Source organism: Lagenorhynchus albirostris, chromosome 13, assembly GCF_949774975.1.
Source record: "Lagenorhynchus albirostris chromosome 13, mLagAlb1.1, whole genome shotgun sequence".
NCBI lineage: Eukaryota > Metazoa > Chordata > Mammalia > Artiodactyla > Delphinidae > Lagenorhynchus > Lagenorhynchus albirostris.
The window spans coordinates 26,744,510-26,766,625 of NC_083107.1; the positions used below are offsets into that span (position 1 = coordinate 26,744,510).

General features: G+C 36.7%; 1 protein-coding gene across 1 annotated transcript in view; it reads right to left on the reverse strand.

Annotated features, from left to right (window-relative positions):
* The window catches only part of ALMS1 (ALMS1 centrosome and basal body associated protein), a 229,346-nt gene that overhangs the window by 145,747 nt on the left and 61,483 nt on the right, over window positions 1–22,116 (reverse strand). Inside the window, exons 7-8 of the mRNA XM_060168612.1 lie at window positions 11,460–15,809; window positions 10,290–10,423 (exon numbers count right to left, since the gene is read on the reverse strand). Of these exons, the coding sequence (XP_060024595.1) occupies window positions 10,290–10,423; window positions 11,460–15,809 (4,484 nt within the window). The remainder of the gene's footprint in view (window positions 1–10,289; window positions 10,424–11,459; window positions 15,810–22,116) is intronic.

The following is a 22,116-nucleotide window of genomic DNA, read 5'->3' on the forward strand; positions in this document are numbered from 1 at the left end:
GGCTACCATCACCATGATACCAAAAACAAAGATACCACAAAAAAAGAAAATTACAGGCCAATATCACGGGTGAACACAGAGGCAAAAATCCTCAACAAAATACTAGCAATCCAAATCCAATAATACATTAAAAGGATCATACATCATGATCAAGTAGGATTTATCCCAGAGATGCAAGGATTTTTCAATATCACAAATTAATCAGTATGATACACCACATCAACAAATTGAATAAAAACCATATGATCATCTCAATAGAGGCAGAAAAAGCTTTTGACAAAATTCAACACCTATTTATGATAAAAGCTCTCCTGAAAGTGAACATAGAGGGAATCTACCTCAACATAATAAAGGCTATATACAACTAATCTACAGCTAACATCATACTCAATGGTGTAAAGCTGAAAGCATTTCCTCTAAGATCAGGAAAAAGACAAGGATGTCCACTCTTGCCACTTTTATTCAACATCGTTTTGGAAGTCCTAGTTACAGCAATCAGAGGGAAAAAAAAAAGAAATAAAAGGAATCCAATTGGAAAAGAAGTTGTTAAACCGTCACTGTTTGCAGATACTATACTATACATACAAAATCCTAAAGACACTACCAGAAAACTACTAGAGCTCATCCATGAATTTGGTAAAGTTGCAGGTTACAAAATTAATACACAGAAATCTGCTGCATTTCTATACACTAATAACAAAAGATCAGAAAGAGAAATTAAAGAAACAATCCCATTTACCATCGCATCAAAAAGAATGAAATACCTAGGAATAAACCTACCTCGGGAGACAAAAGACCTGTACTCCAAAAACTATAAGACACTGATGAAAGAAATCAAAGACAACACAAACAGATCAAAAGATACACCATGTTCTTGGACTGGAAGAATCAATATTGTCAAAATGACTATACTACCCAAGGTGGTCTACAGATTCAATGCAACCCCTATCAAATTACCAATGGCCATTTTCACAGGACTAGAACAAAAAAATCTTAAAATTTGTATGGAGACACAAAAGACCCCAAATAGCCAAATCAATCTTGAGAAAGAAAAATGGAGCTAGAGAAATCAGGCTCCCTGACTTCAGACTACACTACAAAGCTATAGTCACCAAAACAGTATGGGACTGTCACAAAAATAGGAATATAGATCAATGAAACAGTATAGAAAGCCGAGAAATAAACTGACGTACCTATGGTCAATTAACCTATGACAAAGGAAACAAGACTATAAAATGGAGGAAAGACAGTCTCTTCAATAAATGGTGCTGGGAAAACTGGACAGCTACATGTAAAAAAAAAATGAAATTAGGAAATTCTTTAACACCATACACAACTCTTAGAGGAAAACATAGGCAGAATACTCTGACATAAATCACAGCAATATCTTTTTCAATAAATCACAGCAATATCTTCTTCAATAAATCACAGCAATATCTTTTTCAATCTGTCTCCCACAGTAATGGAAATAAAAACAAAAATAAACAAATGAGACCTAATTAAACTCAAAAGCTTTTGCACAGCAAAGGAAACCATAAACAAAACGAAAACACAACCCACAGAATGGAAGAAAGTATTTCCAAAAGATGCAACCAACAAGGGATTAGTCTCCAAAATTTACAAACAGCTCATGCGGCTTAATAACATAAAAACAAACAACCCAATCAAAAAATGGGCAGAAGACCTAATAGACATTTCTCCAAAGAACACATATAGATGACAAAGAGGCACATGAAAATTTGGTCAGCATCGGTAATTATTAGAGAAATGCAGATCAAAACCATTGATGCAATGAGATATCACCTCACATCAGTCAGAGTGGCTACCATCAAAAAATCTACAAACAATAAATGCTGGAGAAGGTGTGGAGAGAAGGGAACCCTTCTACACTGTTGGTGGAAATGTAAATTGGTACAGCTACTGTGGAGAACAGTATGGAGGTTCCTTAAAGAGCTAAAAGTAGAGCTATCGTATGATCCTGCAATCCCACTCCTGGGCATATATTCAGAGAAAAGGATGATCCGAAAGGATACATGCATCCCAATGTTCACTGCAGCACCTTTCACAATAGCCAAGACATGGAAGCAACCTAAATTAGGTCCATCGACAAATGAATGGATAAAGTAGATGTGGTACACATATACAATGGAATATTACTCAGCCATAAAAAGAATGAAACAATGCCATTTGCAGCAACATGGATGGACCTAGAGATTGTCATACTGAGTGAAGTCAGACAAAGACAAATATCATATGATATCACTTATATGCGGAATGTAAAAACAAATACACACACACACAAACACACACACAAATGAAGTAATTTACAAAACAGAAACAGACTCACAGACTTAGAGAACAAACTTATGGTTACCAGAGGGGAAGGGTGGGGGGGAGGAATAGTTAGGCAGTTTGGGATTGACAGGTACACACTGCTATATTTAAAATAGATAACAAGGACCTACTATACAACACAGGGAACTCTGCTCAATATTACATAACAACCTAAATGGTGAAAGAATTTGAAAAACAGATACATGTATATGTGTAACTGAATCACTTTGCTGTACACCTGAAACTAACACAACATTGTTAATCAACTATACTCCAGTATAAAACAGAAAGTTAATAAATACATACATACATAGAAAACCATAAAAGGCAGTATTACTGAATCACTTTGCTGTACAGCAGAAATTAACACAACATTGTAAATCAACTATACTTCAATAAAATAAATTTTAAAATAAATAAATAAATCCTCCATTTTATATATACACACAAAATAAAACACAAACAGCAGAAAAGAGTGGAAGACAAAAATATGAACAAAGAACAAGGGCAATGATAGAAAATAGCAATAAATATGATAGACATCAATCCAACCATATTAATAATCACTTTGAAAGCCAATGGTCTAAGTATAATAATTAAAAGACAGAGATTGCCAGAGTGGATCAAAAAACAAGACCCAACTATATGTTATCTACAAGAAAGCCACTTTAAATATAAAAACACATGTAGATGAAAAGTAAATGAATGGAGAAAAATATACCATGCTAATACTAATCAAAAGAAAGTAGAAGTGCTATATTAATTTCAGACAGAACAGACTTCAAAGGAAGGAAAGTTATCAAGGATAAAGAAAGGCATAACATAATGATAAAGGGGTCAATTCTCCAAGAAGATGAAACAATGTATATACTCAGCTAACAAGACTGTAGAACTACATGAGACAAAAAATGATAGAACTGCAAAGAGAAATAGATGAATCCACTGTAATAGTTGGAGACTTTAACACCCCTCCATCAGAAATGAACAAATCTCTCAGGCAGCAAATCAGTAAGAACATACTTCACCTCAAAAACATCAATAAAATGGATATAAATGCACATCTATAAATTACTTCAGTCAAAAACAGCAGACTACACATCCTTCTCAAGCTCACATGGAACAATACGCCATGTTCTGGGCCATAAAACACACCTTAACAAATTTTAAAAAACAGTAACCATACAATGCTCTTAGACCAGAATAAAGTTAAACTAGAAATGACACAAAGACAGTTGGAAAACCCCCAAATATGTGGAGATTAAACAACATACTTCTAAAAACATATAAATCAAAGAAGAACTATATTAACTTAAATGAAAATGAAAATACAACTTGTGAAAATTTGTGGAATGCAGTGAAAGCAGTGCATAGAAAATTTATAGCACTGAATGCATATATTAGAAAAGAAAGATCTAAAATCCATAGTCTAAATTTCTACCTTAGGAAACTACAAAAAGAAGAGCAAATTAAGTCCAAAGTAAGCAAAACAAACAAATAAATAAATAAATATCAATAAGCCAAGCAAACTAAGAAAAGGAAAGAGCAGGCACAAATTACTAATATCTAAAATGCAACCGGGACATCACTACAGATCCTATGGACATTAAAAGGAAAACAAAGGAATATTAGGAACAAACCACATGCCCACAGATTTGACAACCTAGATGGAATGGACCAATTCCTTAAAAGACACAATGTGCCAAAACTCACATAAGAAGAAAAAGACATGCTGAATAGGCACCAATTTATGTAAGAAATTGAATCAGTAACTTAACAACCTTTTAAAAAAAGAAAGCAGTAGGCCCAAGTGGCTTCACTGGTGAATTCTACCAGACATTTAAGGAAGAAATTATACCAATTCCCTCCAATCTCTTTCAGAGACAGAAGCAGAAGAAATACTTCTTCCTAATTCATTCTATGAAGCCAGCATTACCCTAATAAAACAACCAGACAAGGACACTTCAAGGGGGAAAAAACCAAAAAACCAAAAAAACACTACAGACCAATATCTCTTCTCATGAATATAGTTGCAAAAATCCTCAATAAAGTATTAACAAATCAAATCCAACAAAGTATAATTATATGCAGTGACCAAGTGGGATTTATCCCAGGTATGCAAGACTAGTTCATTATTCAAAAATCAATTAATGTAATCCATCACATCAAAGCCTAAAAAAGAAAAATCACACAATTATATCAATAGAGGCAAAAAGCGTATTTGAAAAAATACCAACACCCATTCATGAGAAAACGATCAGTAAACCAGGAACAGAGGAAAACTTCCTCACCATATTTCATGGTGAGAAACTAGCTTTCCCACAAGGATCAGAAACTCATTAAGGATGCCCATCTCACCCTCTTTTTCAACATCACGCTGGATCCTAGCTAATGCTTTAAGACAAGTAAAGGAAATAAAAAGTATACAGCTGGAGAAGGAAGAAATAAAACTGTGTTTGCAGATTACATGATGATCTGTAGAAAATCTGAAAGACTCAACAAAAAAAACTCTTGGAACTAATAAGCAATTACACTAAGTTGCCAAATACAAGGTTAATATACAAGTCAACGCTCACCTATGTATCATTTATGAACAAGCGAAATTTGAAATTAAAACCACAATACCATTTATATTAGCATCCTATAAAAATGAAATGTTTACATATAAACTAACAAAATATATACAAGATCTATATGAGGAAAATTATAAATTCTTGATGAAAGAAATTAAAGAAGAATTAAATAAATGGAGAGATTCCATGTTTATCGACAGGAAGACTCAATATTTTCAGGATCCTCAGTTCCTCCTAAACTGATGTATAAATTCAGTGCAAGTCCAATCATAATGCCAGTAAGTTATTTTGTGGATATTGAAAGACTGATTCCAAAGTTTATATGGAGGGGCAAAAGACCCAGAAGAGCCAACACAATTATGAAGGAGAAGAACCAAGTAGGAAAACTGACACTTTCTGAATTTGAGACTTACTATAAAGCTACAGTAATCAACACAGTGTAGTACTGGTGAAACAGACAAATAGATCACTGTAACAGAACAGAGTCCAGAAACAGACCCATGTAAATACAGTCAACTGATCTTTGACAAGGCACAAAGGCAATACAACAGAGTAAAAGTAGCATTTTCAACAAATGGTGCTGGAATAACTGGACATCCATGTAGAAAAAATGAATCTAGACACAGACTTTAAACCCTTCACAGAAATTAAATCAAAATGGATCATAGAGCTAAATGTAAAATGCAAAACTCCTAGAAAACAACATAGGAGAAAACTTATATGACCTCGGACACGGTGAGAAAATAACAAATGCTAGCGAGCATGTGGAGCCACAGAAACTCTGATTCATTGTTGGTAGGAATGTGAAATGAAACAGTCACTTTATAAGATGGTTTGGCAGTTTCTTACGAAACTAAGCATACTCGTACCATACGGTCTAGCATTTGTGCTCCTTGATATTTACCCAACTGAGCTGAAAACTATGTCCACACAAAAACCTGCAGCTGATGTTTATAGCAGATTTATTAATAATTGTCAAAACCTAGAAGGAACCAAGATGTCCTTCAGTAGATGTAGGGATAAATTCTATTAAGTAGATGAATGGATAAACTGTGGTAATGGATAAACTGTGGTACATCCAGACAATGGAATATTATTCATTGCTAAAAAGAAATGAGCTATGAAGCCATAACAAAACACGGAAGAACCTTAATGCATATTACTAATCGAGACAGCCAACCTGAACAGGCTACAAAACGTATGATTCCAACTGTAAGACAATGTGGAAAATGGTAAAGTATGGAGACAGTAAAAAGATCAGTGGTTGCACTGTGGGTGGTAGACTTGAATAGATGTAGTACAGAGGAATTTTAGGGTGGTGACACTACTCTGTATATTATAATGATGCATACATGTCATTATACACTATCCAAACATACAGAATGTACAATACCAGAAGTGAACCCTAATGTAAACTGTGGACTTAGGGTGCTTAAGACATCAGTGTAGGTTCATCCATTGTAAAAACTGTACCACTCTGGTGGGGGATGTTGATAATGGCAGAGGAAATGCATGTGGGGGCAGGGGGTATATGGGAAATCTCTGTATCTTCCTTGCAATTTTGCTACGAACCTAAAACAGCTCTAAAAGATATAATCTTTTAAACAAAAGTTGACAGAATGTTAAAAAAAAAATAAACACTTGAATTTGAACACAAAATCCAAAGATAGACCTTGCTCATGGATTGGAAGATTAATATTGTTAAAGTGACCATACTCCCCTAGGCAATCTACAAATTCAATGCAATCCCTACCAAAATACCAGTGGCATTTTTCACAAAACAAGAAAAAATAAATCTAAAATTTGTATGGAAACACAAAAAGACCCCAAATAGCTTAAAGTCTTGAGAAAGAAAAACAAAGCTGGAGGTATTACTATCCTTGATTTCAAACTATACCATAAAGCTACAGATGTCAAAACAGTATGGTATTGGCACAAAAACAGACATATAGAACAATGGAACAGAGTAAAGACCCCAGAAACTTACATGGTCAACTAATCTATGACCAAAGGGGCAAAAATAAACAACAGGGAAAAGATATCCTCTTCAATAAATGGTATTGGGAAATCTGGACAGCTACATGCAAAAGAAGCAACCTGGACTACCTTCTCACACCATATGCAAAAATAAACTCAAAATGAATTAAAGACTTAAATGGAAGTCCTGAAACCATAAAACTCCTAAAAGAAAATATTGGCAGTATACTCTGAGATCACTCTTAGCAATATTTTTTTGAATATATCTCCTTAGGCAAGGGAAACAAAAGCAAAAATAAACAAATGGACTATATCAAACTAAACAGCTACTGCACAGCAAACAGAACTATCAACAAAACAAGATGGCAGCCTACTGAATGGAAGAAGATATTTGCAAATGATATATATGACAAGGGATTAATATCCAAAATACACAAAAAATTCATACAACTCAAATCAAAAAAAACCAAACAACCCAATTAAAAAATGGCCAGGGCTTCCCTGGTGGCGCAGTCGTTGAGAGTCCGCCTGCCGATGCAGGGGACACGGGTTCATGCCCCGGTCTGGGAAGATCCCACATGCCGCGGAGCGGCTGGGCCCGTGAGCCATGGCCACTGAGCCTGCACGTCCGGAGCCTGTGCTCCGCAACGGGAGAGAGAGGCCACAACAGTGAGAGGCCCGCATACCGCAAAAAAAAAAAAAAAAAAAAATGGCCAGAGGATCTGAATAGACATTTTTGTAAAAAAGACATACAGATGGCTAACAGACACACAAAAAGATGCTCAACATGACTATCATCAGAGAAATGCAAATAAAAATCTCAATGAGATATCACCTCACACTTGTTAGTATGGTTATTATCAAAAAGAGAGCAAGTAAGTGCTGGTAAGGATGTGAAGGAAAGGGAACACTCATGCACTGTTGGTGGGAATGTAAATTGGTGCAGCCACTATGGAAAACGGTATGGAGGTTCCTTACAAAATTAAAAATAGCACTACCACATGATCCATCAATTAACTTATGGGTATTTTTCCAAAGAAAACAAAAACACTAATTCAAAAAGATACATGCACCCCTATACGCAGCACATCATTACTTACAATAGTCAAGATACGGAAGTAACCTAAGTGTCTACCAAGAGATAAATGGATAAAGATATATATATATAGACACACACACACATATATACACACACACCCCATATGGTTAATAGACCATGATATATATATGTATATATACATATATATATCATGGTCTATTAACCATAAAAAAGAATGAAATCTTGCCATTTGCAACAACATGGATGGACCTAGAGGGTATTACGGTAAATGAAATAAATCAGACAAAGAGAGACAGATACTGTATGATTTCACTTACATGTGGAGTCTAAAAACAAAACAAATGGATAAACATAACAAAACAGAAGTATTCTCATAGATACAGAGAACAAACAGGTGATTGCCAGAGGGGAGGGGGATGGGAGGGAAGAGTGAAATAGGTGAAAAAGACTAAGATAAACCAAAAAAAAAGAGTCATGGGGATGAAATGTACAACATGGGGGAATATAGTCAATACTAGTGTAAAAACTTTGTATCATGACAGATGGTAACTAGACTTATCTTGGTGATCATTTTGTAATGTTAGAAATATCAAATCACTAAGCTGTGAAGCTGAAACTAACATAGTCAATTATACTTGTACTTCAACTTTTGAAAAGGTAATTTAATATATCCACTTGTACATTTCATTCTGAGGAAAATGAATAGCAAATAGCTTAATAGTCAGAAAAGACAACTTAACTTTTGTTATGTGTTCACAGAAGAATATTTAGAAAAATTACCAGCAGAGTCAAAAAATCTGCTATACAACATTAACTATAAAACCTAGGGCTTCCCTGGTGGCGCAGTGGTTGAGAGTCCGCCTGCCGATGCAGGGGACACGGGTTCGTGCCCTGGGCCGGGAAGATCCCACATGCCGCGGAGCGGCTAGGCCCGTGAGCCGTGGCCGTTTAGCCTGCGCGTCCGGAGCCTGTGCTCCGCAACGGGAGAGGCCACAACAGTGAGAGGCCCGCGTACCGCAAAAAAAAAAACCTATAATTAATGCTGTATTCTGCATATAAGAGTTTTAAGAGTGTAGATCCCATGTTATCTTACCATAATAAAAAATTCCGAAGGAAGGAAAGAAGGAAGGAAGGCAGGCAAATCACTGGGGAAAACATGTGCTTTTAAGAAAAAGGGTGCTAGAACAACTACTTATCCATTTTATTATCTGTTAATTTTGTTTTTCACAAGCATATATACAAAACTAAAACCCATCTAATTTATACTTTCAAAAAACTTTTCCAAAATTGGTAAGTCAAATAATTATGCTATATCACTGACAATTTTCTAAGAAACTGTATGAATTACGCCATTAAGTGTACATATCTGATAGCTATATCAATTTTTATGGAATTAATAATAACAGCTGCCAATTATTGAGCAATATCACACACCCTAATAAGCACTTTTATAGGCATTATCTCATGTAAGCCATAGCAAAATCCTGTAAGATAGGTATCATTATACCCCATTATTGTTCGTAATAGCAGACCAAATGCCCCATGTACAAGAGAATGGATAAACTATAATATATTCATACACTGGAATACTTACAGCAATAAAAAGGAATAAATTAAAACTATGTATATCTATCTAGAAGAACCTCAGAAGCCAAAGACTGTGTTAAAATTGCAATTCTCAGAAGAATATATAACATCTTAATATATAACATCTTTATTCCATCTGTTATATAGTTCAAAACCATACTGAGCAGCAAAAAAACCAATACATGTCAGGATAGGAAGTAAGAGTGATATAACTGGGGAAGAGAACACACAGTAATTCAGTGATATTTGGTAACATTCTACTTCTCAAGCTGGATGGCCAATAAACAGGAATTCTTTCTACTTTTTCTTTATACACGCTTCATATATATTCTTTTCTATGCATGAAATAGTTCACTATAGATGGAAAATGAGTACTATTAAAAAGAAAGTCATTTATACATAAGCTATTATAGCTGTGTGTTCTTAAGCAGAGAATATATATCTGAAAATAGCTGGACTGCATCTGCAGCTCAAGATACCACCCTCAAGAATAAATAAAAGTGATAAGAATATACTGATAAAACAAGCGAATCCATTCTTATTTTTCTAAGACAAAAATTTTTAATAGGTTAATTTAGAATTAATCAAAACCTATAGAACCTAATCCTTAAATCTTAACTTTTGAAGACTTAAGACTCCTAACACTTCAGCCAAAGACTATCAGTGACTCAGCTGGAGTCATCAATGCCCCGGTAAAGAGATCCAAATTTCACACCCTTTCTGTCACATTTTCTCTCTTAATTTCTAGATTTCTTTTATACCTTGGGCAAGTCAGTTGTTCTCCCATGACCAAACAACTTTGCTTTGATCTCTTCTACTTTTCTCCTGTCATCTTCATTTATTTCTGAAATGGAGTAGCCACACTCATGAGCCATATTAAACTTCAGATTCCAGGCTGGAGAGAAAAGCATAAAAACATTTAAGATCATACAATGCAAAAGTATCAGTGACTATAAGAGCACAGAAGATCATCAATATATGCAATTTAATGCCCTACCACAGTGCTTACTAAACAGTGTGTACTCTCAATTTTATGACAAACTATTAGAAGTTCTTGAGAGATATAATTTCACTGAAAAGTCAGATTTTTTAAAAAAACATTCTACAGACATTTCTCCAAAGAGACCACTTTAAATATGGTATTCAGCCATTTTATCTTTATCTTCCTTCCAACCAAAAGAGTCCCTTTGTCTCCCCAATTAGCTCCTGCTACAGTCACTGCCACTTCCATGATAGTTAATATTTTAAAAGAATAAATAAAACTTGAAGTTTTTGGAGAATCAAAATATGCATAAGTAATAGAAGGAATGGTGCAGGAAGTTAATCTCAAGAGAAGATTTCCAAGTAGGCCTGAACTGCTTATAAATTGCCTTCCAAATTTATTTGCCATGTTGTCTTAAAGACTTTTTTCTTTTTTTTTAATGGAATTCTACAATTAGAGATGAATGAAATTTAACTCTAACCCAAGTTCTAGTGTGAAATACCTTGATTTGGTTTTTTCTGACGTCTATCTAAGATCTGCTTTAAGAATTTTATTAGAAAAGTGGATAGAAAGTATATGTAGTTTGACGATACAGAGTGACTTAGAGAAGCACAAATTGAAGATTTTTACTGCCTCCAAAATAAGGACAGTGCAATGAAAAGATCAGGAAAACATCCAAGCTTTAGGAGTTTGGAAACCCAAGTTTTATCTCCCCTTTTCTTCAGACATCAGAACTTACTTTTCCTTAAGACCTTAAACTAGTACTATTAATACTGTGACTTCATTATTGGTTAAATGAGTTTATTCTGGGTTGCTGGTAGAAAATGTAATCATCTAACAGTTCTGCAAGAAAATTAATTTAGAGCTCCAACACTTAACTTTAAGCAAATTATTAAACTATAATGTTTATGAGTTTGCCCTGCCTTTATAACAAATTATCTTTTCCTACCTCGTGCCCGTACCCGAGATTCCTCCTCCTCTGCATTTCTGAGTATTTGTTTAGCATGGTTCAATGAGGATTCACATTTCAGAAGGTTTTTCACATGTGCAGCCAGTGAATCTACACTGCTACCACTGCCATCGTCACTCTCTAACACACTCTCTTCCTCTTTGCTATCTGTCATGCTTGTCTTGGGTGAAGAATATGGAAAGAAGTTTAGAAGCACATCAGAAACTGACTCCAAGGAATTACTGTCCCATGAGCAGGAACTTGCATCACTACTTGAATCACTTTTAATGACAGTCATCATAGGAATAACAATCTTATTCTCAATGGTTCTACTATACCCTTCAGGGTCAGATCTCATTACAGATCTGGCTGCTTTATATTGCCTAAGGGTCTCGTCTAATGCCACTCTGGCTTTGCTTTCTGCTTCCTGTAAAGGACTTCTAACTGTAGTTGAACTAATAAACTCCCAATTTTCAATGCCTCTCTGGCATTTCAGATTCGTCTGTGTGCTAATATCCTTCTGTATGCACTTGCTGCTTGGGCTTTCTTCTGTGAATGGCTGTCTCTGAGACAAATCACCATTAGATGCATCAGTTGTGGGGGGTTCTTTGAAGCAAACCATCTTCTTAGATTGTATAAATGAAATATCACTAACATCTCTGAAAGGGACAAGGGGAACAGGAAAATTGCATCGTCTCAGTGCTACATTTTCTGCTTCCATTAAAAGTGACTGAATCTCTTTAAGAGTTTTGGAACTGTTTTCCGTATCCTGGATTTCCTTAGAGCCAACATCTTCAAAACCTGAAGATTCTGGCTTATTTATTACAATTCTACCATCAGCCTGAGAATTTAAAGGCATGTTGTTTGAGATAACACTGGCGTTAGAAGAATCCAAATTATCTATCAGCGTTTGGACATGGTCTGAAACAAGTTTGTGCTTCTCACTATGTGAATAAGTACTAGGGGGAACTGTTGATAACCCAGTAATCTGACCAGCTTGCCCAAGACTACTTGAGAACTTCAGGTTATTTTCAGTTAGATGTCTTTCTGGCAAATCCTGTTGGTAGAAAAGAACTGGTTTCTCTCTATGTGAAAAGGAACTAGGAGGAACTGCTGGTAACACAGTTTTTTGGTCAGCTGGTCCAGGAACTGTTGAAACCTTCAGTGAATCTTCAGTGGGATGTTTGTCTGGCAATTCCTTTGGGTAGAAAATATTAGATTTCTCTCTGTGTGAAGAGGAACTAGAAAGAGGTATTTGTATCCAAGAATTCACATCAGTTGGTTCAGAAACAGGTGAAATCTTCAGAATATCTCCACTTTGATGTCTATCTGGCAACTGCTGTTGAAAGAAAATACTGGGCTTTACTCTCTGAGAATAAGAATTAGGAAAACCTGTCAGTAATGGAGTCTTCTGGTCGTCTGGTCCAATCACAGTTGAAGTCTTAGGCTTTTCTCTATGTGAGTAGGAACTAAGGGGAGCTGACAGTAACTCAGCCTTCTGGTCATCTGGTAAAATCTTGAGTTTCTCTTTATGTGAGTAAGAACTAGAAGGCCCTGTTGGTATCTCAGCGTTCTGGTCAGCTGCTCCAGGAAGAGCAAAAACTTTTAAAGTTTCTTCAGTAGTATCTGGCAACTCCTTCTGGTAAGAAAAGATGGGGCTCTCTCTATGTGAATAGGAAGTAGGGGGCACAATTCGCATCCCAGTGGTCTGGTCTGCTTGTCCAGGAAGGTCTAAACGTTTTAAAGCATCTTCATTAGGATCTGGCAACTCTTGCTGGTAAGAAATGATGGGCTTCTCTCCATATGAGGAAGAAGTAGAGATTATTGCTGGTATCCCAATCTCCTGGTCAGCTGGTCCAGGAACCTCTAAAACTTTTAAAGCCAGTTGAGTAAGATCTGGCAACTCTTGCTGGTAAGAAATGATGGGCTTCTCTCTATATGAATAGGAACTAGATGGTACTGCAGGTATCCCAGTCTTCTGGTCAGTTGGTCTGGGAGCAGTTGAAACATTCAGAGCCTCTTCAGTAAGATATCTATCTGGTAAGGCCTGCTGGTAGAAAATAGTGGGCTTCTCTTTATGTAAGTAGGAAGCAGAGGTTACTATAGGTATCCCAGTCTTCTGGTCACCTGTTCCAGTAACACCTGAAACTTTCTGAGCCTCTCCAGTTAGATGACTATCTGGCAACTCCTGTTGGTAGAAAACACTGGATTTCTCTCTATGTGAGTAGGAACCAGAAGGTTCTGATGTCCCAGTCTTCTGATCAGCGAGTCCAGAAATAGCTGAATCTTTCAGAGCCTCTTCAGATAGATGACTGCCGGGCAAGGCTTGTGGGTAGAAAATACTAGGCTTCTCTCTATGTGAGTAGGAACTAGCAGGTACTGAGAGTATCCCAGTCTTCTGGTCACTTGGTCTAGACGCAGGTGAAACTTTCAGAGCCTCTTCACTTAGATTACCATCTGGTAACACCTGCTGGTAGAAAAAATCACCTGGCTTCTCTCCAAATGAGTAGGACCTAGACGACCCTGTTGGTATCTCAGTGTTCTGGTCAGCTGTTCTAGGAAAAGCTGAAACTTTTACAGCCTCTTCAGTTAGAAGACTGTCTGGCAGCTCCTGCCAGTAAAAAATAATGGGCTTCTCCCTCTGCAAGTAGGAACTAGAGGGTACTGTCTGTATCCCAGTGTTCTGGGCAACTAGTCCAGGAATAGCTGAAATTTTCTGAGTCTGATCACTTAGATGACTGTCTGGCAACTCCTGCTGATAGATTACACTGGTCTTCCCTCTATGTGAGTAGAAAGCAGGGGGTGCTATTGGTGTCCCACTCTTCTGGAGAGCTAGTCCTGGAAGAGCTGGAACCTTCTGAGCCTTTTTAGTTAGATGACTATCTGGCAAATCCTGTTGGTAGAAAATACTGGGCTTCTCTCTATGTGAGTAAGAAGTAGAAGTTACTATAGGAATCCCAGTTTTCTGCTCAGGGGTTCCAGGAGCAGGTGAAACTTTCTGAGCTTGTTCAGTTAGATGACTGTCTGGCAACTCTTGCTGGTACAAAATACTGGGCTTTTCTCTATGTGAATAAGAAGTAGAGGGTACTGTCGATATCCCAGTCTTCTGCTCAGCCAATCCAGGAGCAGCTGAAACTTGCTCAGCCTGTTCAGTTAGACAACTGTCTGGCAACTCTTGTTGGTAGAAAATAAGAGGTTCCTCTCTATGTGAATAGGAAGTAGAGGGTATGGTAGGAATCCCAGTCTTCCGCTCAGCCAATCCAAGAGCAGCTGAAACTTGTTGAACCTCTTGAATTACATGACTGTCTGGCAACTCTTGCTGGTAGAAAATACTGGGCTTCTCTCTATGTAAGTAAGATATAGAGGGTACAGTAGGAAGCCAAGTCTTCTGCTCAGCCAATCCAGGAGCAGCTGAAACTTTCTGAGCCTGTTCAGTTAGATGACTGTCTGGCAATTCTTGCTGACACAAAATACTGAGCTGCTCTCTATGTGAGTAAGAAGTAGAAGTTACTACGGGAATCTCAGTCTTCTGTACAGGGTGTCCAGAAGCAGCTGAAACTTTCAGCGCCTGTTCAGTTAGATGACTTTCTGGCAATGTCTGTTGATAGAAAATACGAGGCTTCTCTCCATGTGAGTAAGAGGTACAGGATGCAGTAGGCAACCCAGTCTTTTCATCAACTGGTCTAGGAGAAGGTGAAACTTTCAGAGCCTCTTCTGGTAGATGACTGCCTGGCAAGGCCTGTTGGTAGAAAATACCAGGCTCCTCTCCAACTGAGTAGGAACTAGCCGGTACTGTTGGTTTTCCAGTCTTTAGATCAGCTAGTCCAAGAAGAACTGAAACATTCAGACCCTCTTCAGTTTGATGACCGTCTGGCAATGCCTGTGGGTAGAAAATACTGTGCTTCTCTCCAAGTGAGTAGAAACTTGGAGGGACTGTAGATATACTTGTCTTCTGGTCACCAAGTCCAGGAACAGCTGCAACTTTTAGAGCCTCTTCAGTTAGATAACCATCTGGCAAGCCCGGTGGGTAGAAAATATTTGGCTTCCCTCTTTGTGAGTAGGAACTAGAGGGCACTGTTGCTATCTCAGTCTTCTGGTCAGCTAGCCCAGGAACAGCTGAAACTTTTAGAGCCTCTTCAGTTAGACGACTGTCTGCTAATGTCTGTTGGTTGAGAGTATCAGTATGTTGACCAATATTCTTCACTTGAGGAGACCTTCCAGCCAACTGAGAAAAGTCCTCAGGGGACAAGGATAAATGAGATACAGTGTCTGAATCTTCAGGAGTGGTAGTGATGCCTGGTTTCAAGGTGGACTGAGGAATTTCAGCTATGTCTCCTTTGGACGTATCCCCTAAAGAAAAAGAGATTTGTTAATACTGTTGATATTATATACATATTTTGAATTAAAAAGATTCCTTTTATGCTCTAAAAGAAATAAAGCGAGCTTTCCTTCCTTTGGCCTTTATGCTTCCAGAAAGGATTCCTAAAGAAATACTCATCAGAAGAAATAAAGATATTAATTACAAAGTGATTTATAAGAACAGACTAATGTGGAAATAATTATTCAACAAGAGGGTAATGTTTTTAAATAGCAGTATATATATTTTATGGAATATTATGTGGATCTTAAAATTTAGATTTTAAAGAATTTTCAGTGTGATGGAAAAATCCTATCTAGTATGGAATTTGATTTCCCCCTAAGCTAATAAGTTAGCCTGTTATTGTGTCATGTATGTTTTCAGAAGACGTAAGACTCCTCAATCAGAGACAAAATACTTTACTCCAAGGCATAGCAAAGGATCATCAGCTTATTTTCATGAAATCCCCTTTCCCCTAAGTCATATGAGGGCAAAGCAATATAGCCTAGATGGATGCTATGCATGCAGTGGATTTAACTGACTCTCCTAATAAATACACCCTGAATAAAATATGTATTTTTAATTAAATGAAACTGTAAAGACTCTAAAGGTTACACTAAGGAGTTTGAAATTAATTCTACATGGCATGGGGAGCTGTTGACAGATTTGATCAGAACTGTACTGCAGAAATACAGATTCTCTTGAATCTGGGTGGAAGGGAATGCAAAAGCGTCGTAAGCAGTACTATCTAAAAGAACTTTCTGCAACACTGGAAACGTTCTATATTTGTACTATCTAATACTAAATGAAAGTAGCTCTAAATAGCAGTGAAAAGTAAATGACTGCAATCAAAATTACAAGATTTGACATTCATTTGCTGATTCAAAAAAATGAATGTTTACTATATGCTAGTCACTGTTCTACATATAGAAAATAGAGCAATAAGCAAACAGACAAAACTTACATTCTAATTCTCCCTCACAGAGCTTACATTCTAATAGGAGGAAGCAGACAATAAACAAAATACTAAAACATATGCTATGTCAGATAGTGATAAGATGATTAATATATACAGCAAGTATTGTCTCTACTTTACATTAAGTTTCAAAGATAATGATATAACAGTGCTTCTCTTTGTAGAGATCTTGTTAACTTGCAGATTCTGACTGAGTGAGTAGGTCTGGGGTGGGATCTGAAATTCTGCATTTCTAACAAGCTCCCTGATAATGCCCAATACTACTGATCCTCAGACTACATTTTGAGTAGCAAAAATATATAATTTTTCTAGAGTTGTATGTTGAGTAAGTGACAAAAACAGGCACTTTAACCTTTTAATCCTAACTCCAAATTCTGACCACTTTTCACTACAACTAACTGCCGTTCTAAATCCACTAATGAGCTTCAAAAAAGTAGCTGAATGTATGATGAAACAGCTTGAATAATGATTGTAAAGTAAAGAAGTAAAGTACCAAGTACTAACTCTTCAAAAAAACTAAACAAGGAATAATGTAACCTGTGTAGTAACTTGAGAAGGAAAATGGGATATAGAAATTTTTGTGAGAAAATAAACAGCTCAGAAAATTAATAAATCAACAAAGACTGACAAACTGAACAACCAACAGCTCAAAGAAGAAATCAAAAAGGAAATAAAAATCACCTGGAGACAAATGAAAATGGAAATACAACATACTAAAACTTACGGGATACAGCAAAAAGTTCAAAGAGGGAAGTTTATAGTGATAAATGCCCACATCAAGAAACAACAAAAATGTAAAATAACCTAACTTTACACCTCAAAGGAAAAGAACTAGAAAGAGAAGAACAAAGCCCCAAGTTAGTAAGGAAGGAAATAACAAAGATCGTACTTGAAATAAATGAAATAGAGACTAAAAAGACAATGTAAAAGATCAATGAAACTAAGAGCTGGCTCCTAACACTGCCTTAGCTAGACAGAGGAAGAAAAAGGACTCAAATAAATAAACTGAGAAATGAAAAAGGAGATTTCCAAATAATAGCACAGAAATAACAAGGGTAAGAGACTGCTATGAACAATTTTAGGCCAACAAATTTGACAACCTAGAAGAAATGGATAAATTCCTAGAAAAGTACAATCTACCAAGTCTCAATCATGAAGAAATAGGAAATCTGAACAGCCTAGTAAGGAGATTGAATCAGCACTCAAAGTGACCCAAAAGGGACTTCTCTGGTGGCACAGTGGTTAAGAATCCACCTGGCAATGCAAGGCACACAGGTTCAAGCCCTGGTCCAGGAGGATCCCACATGCCACAGAGCAACTAAGCCCATGCGACACAACTACTGAGCCTGCAAGCCACAAACTACTGAGCCCAGGTGCCACAACTACTGAAGCCTGCATGCCTAGAGCCTGTGCTCCACAACAAGAGAAGCCACCACATTGAGAAGCCCACACACCACAAGGAAGAGTAGCCCCCACTTGCCACAACTAGAGAAAGCCTGTGTGCAGCAACAAAGACCCATCACAGCCAAAAATAAACAAATAAATAAAACGGAGCAATGGGATATTAAAAAAAAAAAAGTGTCGCAACAAACAAAAGTCCAGGACCAGATAATTTCACTGTTTTATTCTATGAAACATTCAGAGAATTAAAACCAATCCTTATCAAACTTTTCTAAAAAATACAAGAGGAGAGAACACTTCCAAACTCATTTTATGAAGCCAGCATTACCCTGATACCAAAACCAGACAAAGACATTACACAAAAAGAAAATTACAGGCCAGTATACCTGATGAATTCAGATGTAAAAATCCTCAACAAAGTATTAGCAAACCAAATTCAACAATACATGAAAGGGGTGATATGCCATGATCAAGTGGGAATTAATCTAGGGATGCAAGGATGGTTCAACATCCACAAGTCAATCAATGAGATACACTTTGTTAACAACATGAAGAATAAAAATTGTGATCATCTCAATATATGCAATATATTGGGACTGAAACATATACACTGATATGTATAAAATGGATAACTAATAAGAACCTGCTGTATAAAAAAATAAATTCAAAAAAAAAAAAGCTTCCTATGAAGGGTAATAGGTCAGGAAGCAGAACTTGTTTCTATCTCTACATCAGTCTTTATCTTCCTGAGTGACTATGTCTGAATTACTTGTATAGCCTTCAGTTTCCTCATTTACCTTACATAGACTTGGAATTTATAACCTCATAACAGTGTATAAATCTCTCAAATTTGAGCGGCTCCCTTGGCCTAACAACTGATTCATTTTTGCCCCATTAAACAAACCAGTGTTTTGGAAAAAAATGACCAAATGCATCCAAGGCCATGTTGGGTAAGTAACTGACCTGGACTCAGAAACCTCGGTTTTTGGTAATCATTCTGTAATCAACTTCCTCTATGGCCTTAGGAATTTTGTTTGGTCTCTGTGAACTTAGATTTTCTCATCTGTAACAGGAAAGTATATGAAAACCAAGACCCCTATCCACTACTCTTATTTTTTTCCTACAACAAACTATATCATTTTATAATGTAGAATTTCCTCAGCTTAAAGTACATTATTTCTAGTGTAAAAAAATAAATGATTTTCCTTAAAAAGAAAAAAAGCATTTGCTAAGATTCACTACTCCCTTATGATAAAAACTATCAACAAAAGGGATACAGAAGGAATGTACCTCAACATAATAAAGGCCATATACAACAAACCCACAGCCAACATCATACTCAGTGACTCAATGGTGAAAAGCTAAAAGCTTTTCCTCTTAAGATCAGGAGCAAGACAAGGATGCCCACTCTCATCACTTTTACTCAACATACTACTGGAAGTCCTAGTTGGAGCAATTAGGCAAGAAATAGAAATAAAAGACATCCAAGTCAGAAAGGAAGAAGTAAAACTGTCTCTCTTTGCAGATAACATGATGTTATATATAGAAAATCCTAACGACTCCAACGAAAAACGATTTCCATAAAGTTGCAGGATACAAAATTGCCATACAAAAAACAGCTGCATTTCTATGCACTAATAATGAATGATCAGAAAAAGAAATTAAGGAAATAATCCCATTTACAACTGCATCAAAAAGAATAAAATACCTAGGAATAAATTTAACCAAGGAGGTGAAAGAGCTATACAATGATAATTATAAGACACAGTTGAAAGAAATGGAAGAAGACCCAAAGAAATGGAAAGATAGTCTGTACTTATGGACTGGAAGAATTAACATTGTTAAAATGTCCGTATTACCTAAAGTAATCTATAGATTCAATGGAATCTCTATAAAAATACTAATGGCATTTTTCACTGAAATAGAAGAAGCAATGCTAAAACTTATATGAAAGCACAAAAGACCCAAATGCTCAAAGCAATCCTCAGAAAAAGGAACAAAGCTGGAGGTATCACACTCCCTAATTTCAAATTTGACTACAAGTCTACAGTAATCAAAACAGCATGGTATTGGCAGAAAAACAGATATAAAGATCAATGCAACAAAATTGAGAGCCAAGAAATAAACCCACACACATATGAACAATTAATTTATGACAATGGAGCAAAAAACATACCATGGAGAAAAATCAATCTCCTCCATAAATGGTGTTGGGAAACCACCACCGCACGGGAAAAGCACCTGCAAAGGAATGAAACTAGACCACCATCTTACACCATACACAAAAAGTAACTCAACATGGACTAAAGACTTGAATGTAAGACCTAAAACTATAAAACTCCTCGAGAAAACATACACAGTATACTCTTTGACATTGGACTTAGCAGTATCTTTCCTGATATGTCTCCTCAGGCAATGGAAACAAAAGCAACTACATCAAACTAAAGCTTCTGCACAGCAAAGGAAACCATCAACAAAATGAAAAGATCACCTACTAAATAGGAGAAGCTACTTGCAAATCATATATCCAATACGGGGTTAATATCCAAAATATGTAAAGAATCTATACAACTCAACAACAACAACAAAACAACCTGATTAAAAATGGGCAAAGAACCTGAATAGACGTTTTTCCAAAGAAGACATATAGACAGACACAGGAAAAGATGTTAAACGTCATTAGTTATTAGGGAAATACAAATCAAAATCATATGAAACTATCACCTCACACCTGTTAAAATGGCTATTAATAAAAAGACAAGAAATAAAAAGTACTGGCGAGGATGTGGAAAAAAAGGGACTCCTGTGCACTGTTGGTGGGAATGTAAATTGGTGTAGCCACTATGGAAAACAGTATGGAGGTTCTTCAAAAAAATTAAGAATAGGGACTTCCCTGGTGGTCCAGTGGTTAAGAATCTGCCTTCCAATGCAGGAGATGTGGGTTCGATCCCTGGGCAGGGAACTAAGATGCCACATGCCTCAGGGCAACTAAGCCCGTGTGCTGCAACTACTGAGCCCACATGCCACAACTAGAGAGTCCATGTGCTGCAACTACAGAGCCCACATGCCACAACTAGAGAGAAGCCCATGCGCCGCAATGAAGAGCCTGCATGCCGCAATGAAAGATCCCTGTGCCGCAACTAAGACCCGACGCAGCAAGCAAGCAAGAAAGAAAGAAAGGAAGGAAGGAAGAAAGAAAGGTCAAGGAGAAATACATAAAGATACCCCTTCAAGGGTATGGACTGATGAATATTAAAAAAAAGGATAGAACTACCATATGACCCAGTTATTCCACTTCTGTGTATTTATCTGAAGAATATGAAAACACTAATTATAAAAGAAAAAACACTAATAATAACACCCTTGATTGCAGCATTATTTACAATAGACAAGGTATGGAAACAACCTAAGTGCCCATCGACAGATGAATGGATAAATAAGATGTGGTACATACAGTTGATGCTTGAACACTGTGGGTTTGAACTTTGCAGGTCCACTTACAAGTGGATATTTTTCAACAGTAAACACTAGAGTACAACAGTCTGCGGTTGATTGAATCTGCAGTTATATGCAGACTACCCCCACGTTGTACAAGGGGTCAACTGTACATACAATGAAATACTACTCAGCCATTAAAAAAAAAGATGAAATCTTGCCATTTGCAACAACACAGATGGACCCTGAGGGTATTATGCTAAGTGAAATAAGTCAGAAAGAGAAGACAACACTGCATGATTTCACTCATATAAATAAGAAAATAAATAATAAATACCCAAACAAACAAGCCAAACTAAAAAATACACACAGATACAGAGAAGAGAGTAGTGGTTACCAAGGGAAAGGAGGGTGGGAGGTGGCTGAAATGGATAAAGGGGGTCAACTGTATGGTGACAGAGGGAAACTACACTTTTGGTGATGAACAT